Consider the following 11,839-nt stretch of genomic DNA (forward strand, 5'->3'; position numbering starts at 1 on the left):
CTCCTCTTATTAATCCTCCTGCTAAATTGCCTTCACTTCTATTACCTCGATGTTTTAATGACATTTCTCTCGCAAGAGATTTCTGCTCTTCTCAAAGGACTTTGTGCCTGAGATCTGCTTCCTTGAGTGGAGTGTTTGTTTGATGTTTTTTTAGAACCTTATAAAGAGTTCCTTGCGCTCATGTATAAATTTTTCTTCTTTCTCTATTTCAGAGAAAGGTTGGTGTAGTATGAATTCTCCAGTCATTTTTTGTTTTAGAAATCTCTTTTTGATTGTAAAGATTGATTTATTTTCAAAAGAAGAGTTTTCTGCCAAACGGCAGTTCTTGTTGATTCTCTCTATTTATACTATGGATAGTCTATTTTTTAGAGCAAGCTTTGTTGAATCATGATATATTGCTGATTAATTTTTCTCCCTTTTATGTATATTTTAATATCAGTCTTTCAGTGTTTAAAAAATGCATCAACTGAGAAATCATGTTATTTAGTTGATTCGGGGAGCCCCTAACTCAAACTACCGTCCATGTACGATCGATACTAAATGTAGCCAACTGCGCATCCTTCCTCCTCTACGTTCTTGACAACACCTATTGCTACTATGAACCTTAAAGAACTTTTCCAAATTTGGTTTAAAAAACTAGTTGTGTATGTGGGGAAGAAAGAGTTTGACGTTCGGTCGGACGAAATACATCTAAGTTTATTCCACCACTAAGGAATGAAGTGTAATACTAATGGTGCATATAGAGGTAATCTAGGGACCCCATTTCCCACAGTAGATATAAGAATTTATTCCTATTTAATATAAAATAACTATTTATAGAGTCTATGGCAACTTATCTTAAAATCCTCAGTTGTCACCCCTAATCAAAAGACTTATCTTCATTTTTGCAAGGGAAACAACGACACAAAATTGTAGTTATATTAATATATTGAATAATAATTGTAGTACGGTATTGGGTACTAAAGAGACATTACTAACTTAAAGCTCTGACCCCGGCTGTAAAAAGAGAAGAACTTGACCAATCCATTATGAATGTAAGAAACACACTGTTTAAGATATAAAGAGCAGTCCAGCCACGCCGACTTTTATCCTATCCTAATAACAAATATGGAATACATGTAAGCTCCAATACATAGTTCCATGGTTATGAGAAGAACCTTCTGCATATAACCTCCTTGAGGAACTTTTGGCATCACTACCTCATGGCAAGCTCACTAAGCATCCACCACATCCATTTCCAAAGATTCATTCTGATTGGTTTTTTCCATGAACTCTCTTGTAAAATTAAGAATCATCTTGTTATCCAACTTATTCGGTAAGTTACCTAAAAAAACTTGAAACTATGTCTCATTTTCTTAGTTCTTTAAGATGGGTCTGACTGCTCGACTCACAAACATTCAACTCTTCTTCCATCAGGTCATATTCATGAACCAAGCCTTCATTGAGAAAGCTCATCAGGATACTCTTTTGACGAGGTATGCCCCTTCTCCAACTTCTTGTGGTCTTTCCTAGCCTTACCTTCTTCAGGATACTTTACCATGAACCAATTTTTTTATTTTCTGCTTCAGTCTGTATTTTTAATTCCATTACCTCCTTCCTTAGCAAAAAGCTCTTTGTAATTAAAGATGATAATTTTAATGGCGGGGTATGTTACAAACCATAAGTAGGGATTGACAGAAGAATGTAAATGACTTTTTGAGAAAAACAAAATAGAGTGTGAACCAAAGCCAAGATCCCACTTCAAGTTCATAACATCTTAAACCCTTAGAATCAAAGATTTACTCAATGGAGCTCGGAGTAAAAAGTTATAGTCATTTGAGTGAATCCTCTCTAGGTAAGGAGATCCATCTATTTAAGGAAAGGGTATTTTGGTCTTTTCTTAACCCTACCAGGCCTTAGACGTTTTGGTCAGTCCGAATAAAGGTATAACAAGAAGATTATTTAGGTTATTTTTTTACTTTCCTACACGTTTGGAGTTTGGCACAATTGTTTCTAGAGGAGAAAAAGGCTAAGTTCAAGCTTTATTTAAGAATTTGGGGATATCGCCTAGCACATCATTCTTTCTAGGTATTTAAGTTTCTCATGGTGTTGAGATTGTTTGTCCTCACGTCGTACATCTAATTTCATTCAAGAAATTGTTTATTGAGAGACTCTTGAATTAGTTCTTAATTTTTTCCTCATTCTTCAACTGTGGAGGTGTTGAGTTCTTGAGTTGATGGTGTTGAGTATAAGTTGAGTTTTTTTTATAGAAATTTATTATGTATTTGATGAGTTCCTTTTGGGTTTGTAAATTAAAAATAGTTTAGAAGAAATCACTATATTTTAGATGAGTTAGGACCTGAAAATGAGAAGAAAAGTTCATCAAATATCTTGGCAGAGAGGTAGGGTGCCACGCCAGCCATATCGCCCAAAATAATGGTCAGTAGTTTGGTTCCTAGCATGTCACACTATTAATGAGCCCAAAACTATTGCCATTAGCTTGGGGTCAGTACCCTGCACCACTAAGTTTGCTAGGAATACCATGTCCTTTATCTTCTTGATATTAATTCTTAAAGTCTTCATTAATCCTTGAGATATCCTACATGTTCAAACCACATGTATTAATTTACATTTCAAATTAGAGTAAAGTTAAGAAGGAAAGTCCAAAAAGTCCATTTTGAGTCATTTTGGGTAGCCTTTTGAAATTGACAATAAAATTAAAGTAAGTCTTGAGTAAATGAGTATGAGGATGAGGAGAGTTTTGTATCATATTTCATGAATGAGTATTAGGGAATTAAGTATTCCCGAATGTAGGACTTTATCATTTTAAAAGAGAGAAATATCAATTTCTAAATGAGTTATGTGTTCATAGATGTGTTAGAGTGGTACCTCTTTAAAGAGGATCTTTTGAGTAATTGCCTACAATTGAGAAAGAAATATGTTTTATACATTGAGTATGATGTCATATATTATTGGTAGTACTATTATTGATCATAGATATGTGAGAGAGTTCAAACAACTCATAATTCTTATAAATCATGTAGATAACATGGGTAATGAGTCATTCTTTTTAGAAGATTCCTTATTTCTTTTAAGCATAACTTAGTGGATCTAGTTGGTTAAGGTGTTCTATACTCTGACAATGTATAGGAAATTTTTTGAGGCATGAGTTAGACGTTGTATCATCACATAGCTCATAGTGATGACTATCAATAGAGAATCTCCAAAACATGTGTCCCGCCCCGAGCGTACACCCTAGACTTGGCTGGCTGAGAAGCGTTGATGGACTTAAGCGAACCCTGTCCTGACTTACTTAACTCAGTGGAAGACTTAAAACATTAATACAAGGACTAAAATGCTAACTAACTCAACTGTCTCGAACTTAAATCAAAATATTTAAAATTAAACATTTAACATAGCAAAAGTGGAAACTAAAAAATGAACACAAGTCAATAAAAAAATGATGACAAATGAACTAACATTTGTCTTACTATATATGAATCCTCTGATAATTGGGATGGATGTTGGGACAAACCCCACAAAATCCTAATGAACTAACTAGAAACTGATGAAAATGGATCTTCTGGAATGCAAGGAGGCTCATTGATTGATTCTAAATTGCTCACTAGATCAACGGTGCACTGGAATGTCGATCCTAGTTACATGTTTTTGCATCAAAAGATGATGCAGGCCAATTTACATCTGTACAATGAATGTACGAGTGAGCGAATTGGAATGCTAAAGCAACATAGGCTTGAAAGATATTTACCTTGGCTCTTTGCAACTCATGAATACTTAACTGAACTCATTTCATTATCAAGCCATTTAAAAAAATTAAATATAAGGAAAAGGAAAAAAAAATAAATCATGATGTCAACTCATAATTATAATTAAATACATATCATACTACCTCTCAAAGTCTACTTGATCAATCCATGAATGAAGTCTCATACCTCCTTTAATACTAAGCAAAAACTCTTGAACCATGCAATTACTATTGTGGGAGTTTATCTAATCGCCAAGAATCACTTAAGAGCTATAGTGATGATATAACACTTAACCTCACACTGCCAAGGACCATATTATACTTTTCTGAGGGTATAGGAAGCTAACTCACTAAGTGGATCCAGTAGTCTATGAGAAAAAAGATTAATCTAAAAAGTGTCAATCTATTTTATCCATGATTACTGCATGGTTTATTGAGACTTGAATTAATATGTAATCGCATCCCCATATTGGTGCTCAATAGTACTCCAATTAAATATACTTAGCTCATATGTTTTCAAAACAACTTCTTTTTGTGATTCGATATTAATTCCCAAAAACTTAGATCAAAGGCTATCTTGGAAAAGTAAGTTTCCCTTCTTACTTCATTTTTAAAGCTATTACTCTTTTATGAAAACTAGCCCAAAGTTCCTTTGGAAATCTCAGCTTCCTATTTTATTTAAATGTTAAATAAAAATTAAATATATTTTGGGAATACATAGTCCCCATATACTTCTTTTGAAGAAATGAACTTCATAATAATACTACTATTTACTCTTTATTCACTGCCTTAGCCTGCCTGGCTCTATGGGGGCACATCACGCCAGTTGTTCCTTCAGGTAAAATTTGACAAACTTTTGGCCTCGTTTTTTTATCTTAAATAAATTTAACCAGATTATTTTTCTCAAATTCTATTTAGATTTATGTAACCAACTTATATACACAAGATCTTACTTAGAAAACTCAAGAAACAACACTTTAATCATCAAGAAACTCCTAAATGGCAACTCATGTTTAAGAACAAAAACAATTAAAGAACATTCAAATTCCAATTCTTTTAGAATGATTCACGCTGAATAAAACATACTTGGAACGTGGATGAAAGAACACCACATTATGAAAATCTCACATACCTTGTATTATTAAATCCTTGAAGTAATCTGCAATCAACTCCTTACCAAAACGACGAATCTTGATTTTTCTCTTCTCATTAAGGGTATATATGCTCTAGTTTTTTGTCGGCAAGGGAACTAATATCCTAAAGTATGACAGAAGATATCTGCATACTATTTATGATAGTTCGAGGATATATTCGTCCTTTTTCCCTTATTTTTATTCATATTCATCATTGAGGACTTCTCATTTCCATCTTCTTCTTCAATTCCCTTCTTTCTTATTCTTGTATAAGAGAACAAAAATTGCTGGAAAAAAAACTCAAAAAGTAATAAATGTATTGACAGAAAAGAAAGCCAGAAAATTTCCACAGGTAAGTTTCCTGAATTTAATAAATTCAGTGAATCCATTCGAGTGAATAATATATCAAAAAATCAAAATATGAAAAGGGGAATATCATATCTAAAATTTTGAAACCATTTAGAAGATTTGAGCTATATATCGATTGAAATTTGCCATGGAAGAGCCCATATATCAGTAGTAGTATCATCAACATTGGATCATCTATCGAAAATAGTTCCTAAAATATCTGACGCTATAACAGTGATGCTTGTCCACAACGATCAATTTGATTTCTTACAAAAAAAGCAGCACATTTGAACTTTCATTTACTATGATGATCCAAACTCTGAGTACCATTTCTGATGTCGTTGAATGTCCCCTGAAGAAACTGTGGGCTTTATTTTATCTACAGCTTCTAGGAAGTCTTCCATTGTAACTGGAATTTTCAGTATTTCTGATTTCAATATGTTCTTGCTCTCGTCTATGGTTTTCCCAGCTATCTTCTGCCTCATGCCATTCAAGGAAGCGTCTCTGCAGATGTTTGTTAGATCATCTCCACTGTAGCCTTCTGTTTTTTGTGCCACTTGCTCAATATCCACCTCAGGAGCCAACTGCCATTGAATTTTTCAGTCAACAAAATTTTCCATTCTATAATACTAATCTAGGGCCAGTTCTACATGAAGACATTTCTCTCGGCTCAAACATCACACGCAATGTAAAAGATATTGAAATGAAAAATTTATAATGAGATCACACTCATTTTGAACCCACTCTATCAATTTTCCCATATTTTGTAGGTTGGTTTAAGCTTGGAACTTCCATGTTAGAGGTCTCAACTTCGAAACCCCTTACTAGTGAAAGCAAGGGGTTTGCCTTCTGGGTCGAGCTCGTCGCACCAGGCTTGCCTAGTGCGGATTACCTCTTCTATGTCGTTTGCAAGGTATTGCATAGGAGCAGACGTTTTACCCTATCCGCACCCAAAGGATAGAGCCTGCGGGTTTCCCTTGTCATAAAAAAAACAAATGAACTTTTTTTTAAGAAAACAAATTCCTTTAAGAAAAGGGAATGACTTCCCTAAGGGAACTAGAGAATACAAGTTATGCAAGTGAAATTTTACATAGATTATGTCCTACCTAACATAGTATAGCTTACTTAACTTGATAGTTTATTACTATGTAAATGAAATTTTTTTTTGTAAAAGTCAGAAAAAGTTTCTGTAATTGACTTTTGATTATCGAACAGTTCTTTTGAGGTTATGATGATAATATAACAGAAGAACATACAAGAAAAATACAGCTGAAACAAGGAAAGCTTACCTCGATTAATTTTAAGTTTATCTGTATAAGCTCCTTACGGGTCTCAAAATCAGGAAGTGGGATGTAAATCCGCTTTTCTAGCCTCCTCCTAAAGTAGCACAGTGAATCGCCGATTAAACAGAATGCAAATTAAAAGTAACAGAAGAAAAATTAGTGAATCATCAAAAGTGTCACTTATTTACCTTAGTGCCTCGTCAAGATTCCCAGGGAAATTTGTTGCTGCCAAAAGTGTCACCATTTTACCTGATGTACTATTAGAGTTATTTAATCCATCGATCTGAACTAAAAGTTCAGACTTTAACCTTCGGGATGTTTCATGCTTTGTAGCAGACCTGAGAAACAGCTTCAAAGCTTAGTACTGAGAAAAATACTCAGCTTATATGAAATAAATTTTATAAAGAGCCAAGATTATAGTTTTACCCTCTGACACTGCAAAGAGAATCAATCTCATCAATGAAAATCATAGTTGGAGCATGAGCACGGGCAAGCTCAAATAAGCACCGTGTCAATCGTTCACTCTCTCCATACCAATTTCCACACAATGAACTACAGGAAATATTCATAAATGTCATCCCACACTCTGTAGCAACAGCTTTGGCCAAGAGTGTTTTCCCTGTGCCAGGAGGACCAAACATAAGAACTCCTCTCGAAGGTCTCCTGATTCCCTGCAAGTAACATTCAATATTATAGTATGTTACGTGACTAATACATATGGGAGATTATTCACTTTTTGGACACCAGAAAATGATGAGAAGTATTTTTCCTTAAAATGTTACTTCTGTCCTACCAAATATATATATGCACCCACCCATCATTCATTAGTATGCTAATATTCAGAATCAACTATCTGCAGTACCTGGAAATACTCAGGCATAAACAGTGGGAGTACCACCGTTTCCTGTAGAATCCTCTTTGCCTCACTTAGTCCAGCAACATCATCCCATTTAACCCCTGGATTTGTGTCCAATATTTCCTTTTCAAGCCTAGCAGCCAATTTGGGATGAGATCCATCGTACTTTACTTTTGACTTGACGTCCTTTACAGCATTCTGGTAGTTGTAAAGAAGGATGGTAAGAACATTATGTACAAAGAAATTAAAGTCTCAGCTTAGTATTATGTAGAGTGAAGGAGCTTTTCTGCACTTTCGGCACATCAACTGCACTAAAAAAATTGCAATACTTTAAAGTATAGTTACTTGATTTTATCAACGTAACAACAAAAATCTACTGCTTTTATGTAAACGGATATTTTTAAGATTGGAGTTGGGAAAAATACTTTGTGATTTGAGTCTATGTGATGGCCTAAAAGACAACAATTTTAAATATTCTTGCATAGTTAAAGACAGAAAAAGTATTTGTACCTCTTGTTCAGCTGGGTTTACGTTTTTGTTCACCTCATCAGCAGAGTTGAGATTTCCTCCCTACAAGTTTTTTCAAAAAAATAAACTCTGTAACTTAAACAAGAAAAGTTGAAAAATGGAAAACAAAATAAAATGACAATTCTAGATAAGATTGAAGATTATTTGAGATTGGAGTTTGATAAAATATTTTGTGATTTGAGTCTAAATGATGGCCTAAAAAGCAACACTACTAAACGTTCTCGGCGAGAATTAAAGGTAGATGAGGTATTTCTACCACTTGTTGCGCTGAGTTTCCATTACTATTCTTCTGTGCAGTAGAGTTAAACAATCCTCCCTACAATTTCTTTAAAAAACAAATAAACTTTGAAACATAAAACAAGAAAATTAAAGTTGGAAAAAGGAAAACAATTTTAGCAAAGATTAGAGATTGTTTAAAAATTGGAGCTTGGTAAAATAATTTGTGATTTGAGTCTAGATACTATCACATGTAGATGAGGCATTTGTACCACTTGTTGCATTGTGTTTCCATAACTATTCACTTGCACAGCAGAGCTGATCACTCTTCCCTACAAGAATTTTATAAACAAATAAACTTTGTAACCTAATGCAAGTAAAAGTTGGAAAAGGGAAGACAGAATGTATAACAATTCCAACAAAGATTAAAGATTACTAAGATTGTAGTTTGGTAAAATACATTGTGATTTGAGTCTAGATGATAGCCTAAAAAGCAACATTCTTAGATGCTGCCGAATAATATTAAGGGCTGTTGAAGCATTTGTACCATTTGTTGTGCTGTGATCCCAATATTAGACACCGGCCCAGCAGAGCTAATCCCTCCACCCTGTACAAGATTCCAAAAAAAAAAGAAAGAAAAGAATTGTAATCTAAAACAAGAAAAAGTTGGAAAGGTATAAAATAAAAAATTATGTAAAAGATAAAAAATATTTAAGTTGGACTTTGTTAAAATACAATACGCAATTAGAGTGCAGATGATGGGCATAAAAAGCAACATTATCAAATGTTCTCAAATAATATGAAAGGCAGAAGAGACATTTGTACCACTTGTTGCGTTGTGTTTCTGTGGTTGTTTGAAAAAGTATTCGTTGCTAGACTTGCACGTTGTTGTGCTTGTTGTTGTACTAATTGTGATTGAAGCATCCAACTACGGTGTTGTTCTTGTTGTTGGTATTGTTGTTGTTGTTGTAGTTGTGATTGAAGCATCAAGCTACGTTGTTGTTGTTGTTGTAAAATACCTCGAACGACATATCCCTGTAACAATATATACCTCCATTGATAATTTGATAGATTAATTACACACTACAATATGTTAGAATACATTGAGGGGTGTTTTTGGTCAGAGAAAATAATACATGTATTAGTCATGTCATAGTATTTTCACTAAATTAAGGCATTAAAGATAGAATTGTCCCTATTATACCAAATTCTGGATTAGTAATAATCCACGCATAACATAATTATCTCAACATTACTAATTAATTCTTTTTCGTACTAATCTCATAGACACTACAAAGGATAGTTTACAAAATTTACATATAAAAATGAAAAACTTCACATTAAACAGCCAATATATTAAATAGGACACATTGTGAAACATATGCAAGCTAAGGTACATACCTGGTGAATTGGGGGCTGAATATTTATGGTATTGAAGTCATGATCAATGTTACGATGACCTTCTTCGTAAATGTTAGTGAAACCACTATAGGATAGTCCTTTTGAACCAGCTAGGAAAGAAGGGTTACCCAAGTATATTTGAAGGAGAAATGGAAGCCTTTGCAAATCGTTACTTAATGTGGGTTCAACTGCCATGATCCATCCTAACAACTCTGTTATCCCTAAATGTGAATCTTTGTTGACATCAAACTTGTCGAAAATTATCTTCATCTTCTCCTCTTTACTCTTTGCAGCATCCACACCCACCATCTGCTCCAACAAATTTTTATTATTAATAATAATTAGTCAAAAAATAAAGCCCAGACTTGAAATAATTTAAGAGTCTTAATTATTATTATATATATATATATAAATACCTGATAGTTTTCGAGCTTCTGTTTTTTCATCATTCAAAAATAAGAGATGATGTTTTCGAATTGGAGTAAGAGGTATATATAGTGGAATTAGATTTTGACCAGAAAAAAGCATTTACTTTTCTTTTCCTTTTTTTTTGGGATAAAAAAGAATTAATACGGAAAGTGTAAAAATTTGTCGAATAGTTTATTTATCGGTATCCATCGGAACTTTTTGCTACTTCATTTTTTAAATAAATTTAAGTAAAAACATGTGCTATATGTTACTTAAAATTGTTCATTAAAAAAAATATAGTATAGGCATATTATTTTTTTAAAAAAAATTGTAGAATTTCTGTATGTTATTTTTTTTAAAAAAAAATTGACAAACTAAAATCAAATTAAATATTATTTATATTTATAAATATATAACCAAATAAAGTCAATTTATTTAATTATTTTAATTTGAATTGTAAATACCCCTAAGCACATTATCTGTGTTTTAGCGGGATATTCTTACTTATTAAACAACAATTCAACTGCAACAAAATAGTTATTCTGCTGGACTTTAAGTCTACCCTTTTACATAGAGAAATTTTTTCTTACCTTATTATAACAAGGATAAATGTTATTATTTGAACTTCCTAACAATTATATTCGTAGGCTTATATTCTGATGAATTGTAATACACTGATTTAAACAAATCATGTTGGAAAAAATTAGGTGTGCAAAATTTAAAGGGAAATTTTCACAAAATAGCCACTATATTTAAAATTATTATTCAATTTAGCTAAAGTTTGATAATTACAAATAGTAGCTAGTTGCTACAGCTGTAATAACTTATACACAATTTTTTATAATTAAATGGCGTTAATCATAGAGGGCATAAATACCTTAATTCACCCAGCAGAATTGAGTACCTTCCTTCTGCAACAGAATTGAGTACCTCTGATCCCAAATCACCGCCAGCAACTCAATTTTTTTGTGAGATCGTCGAATCGGCATCGATTTCATCACTAATTATACAACAGGCACACAATACAATGAATTGATTCAGTTTAGGTATATAGTTTCATCTCTTTTCTGTTTTGTGCTCTGGAGATTTGGCTCAATCGATTGATATTTAGGTCAAAGAAACTATTTCAATTGTTTAAACTGTTTAATCAAAATTCAAATCTTAATCGATAATCAAAACTTTGATTGAATGTATGTTTCAATTGTTTCCAGTGGAGTTAGTTTGTATAGAGTTATTTGGTTTTGTAAAATTGTATAAACTAGATTTAGTTGAATTGTTATTTGAATATGTATGGTTCAATTATATTTGTAGTTTATGTGTAGGTAGTGTAAGTTAGTACTGTATAAATGTTGACTTTTATATGTGTAGATGTATAACCGAGCTCTTTCTATGATTAATTGTATAATTGTATAATTTAGTTTGTACATAGTGATATAGAATTGTAAAATTGTATAAATTAGTTTTAGTTGAATTGCGATTTGTATAAGTATAATTCATTGATATTTGTAGTTTATGTGTAGTTAGTGATTGTTTAAATTAGTATTTTTATAAAAGTTGATTGTTATATCTGTCGATGTAAAAATGTTGTTTTAGTGATTAATTGTGTAAAGTTAATTTTTGTATAATTTAGTTTGTATATAGTGACTTAGATTTGTAAAATTGTATAAATTAGTTTAGTCGAATTGCGATTTGTATATTTATAATTCATTGATATTTGTAGCTTAGGTGTAGTTAGTTACTGTATAAGTTAGCGTTCATATAAACGTAGACTGGTATATCTGTAGATGTATAACTGAGCAGTTTGAGTGATTAATTGTATAAAGTAAATTTTTGTAGAATTTAGTTTGTATAGAGTTATTTAGATTTGTAAATTGTATAAATTAGTTGTAGTTGAATTGCGAGTTGTATATGTATAATTCAT

The 11,839-nt window shown here is 32.3% G+C and overlaps 1 protein-coding gene across 2 annotated transcripts; it reads right to left on the minus strand.

Annotated features, from left to right (window-relative positions):
- Window positions 1-5,221: 5,221 nt before the first annotated feature.
- Window positions 5,222-9,998, minus strand: LOC101258139 (katanin p60 ATPase-containing subunit A1-like). 2 transcript variants are annotated; one of them, XM_019211411.3, is made up of 11 exons: window positions 9,927-9,998; window positions 9,511-9,819; window positions 8,935-9,144; window positions 8,657-8,716; window positions 8,382-8,441; window positions 7,876-7,935; window positions 7,372-7,563; window positions 6,936-7,180; window positions 6,698-6,847; window positions 6,516-6,603; window positions 5,222-5,810 (listed from the first exon to the last, which is right to left on the minus strand). In XM_019211411.3, exons 1-11 carry the CDS (start codon window positions 9,957-9,959, stop codon window positions 5,529-5,531), a joined length of 1,689 nt encoding a protein of 562 aa, XP_019066956.2. In that variant the 5' UTR covers window positions 9,960-9,998; the 3' UTR covers window positions 5,222-5,528. The 2 variants fall into 2 exon arrangements, with proteins under 2 accessions (XP_019066956.2, XP_025884545.1); XM_026028760.2 differs by lacking the exon at window positions 8,382-8,441.
- Window positions 9,999-11,839: the final 1,841 nt, after the last annotated feature.

The sequence above is a fragment of the Solanum lycopersicum genome, chromosome 12 (genome assembly GCF_036512215.1).
Source record: "Solanum lycopersicum chromosome 12, SLM_r2.1".
NCBI classification, from domain to species: Eukaryota; Viridiplantae; Streptophyta; class Magnoliopsida; order Solanales; family Solanaceae; genus Solanum; species Solanum lycopersicum.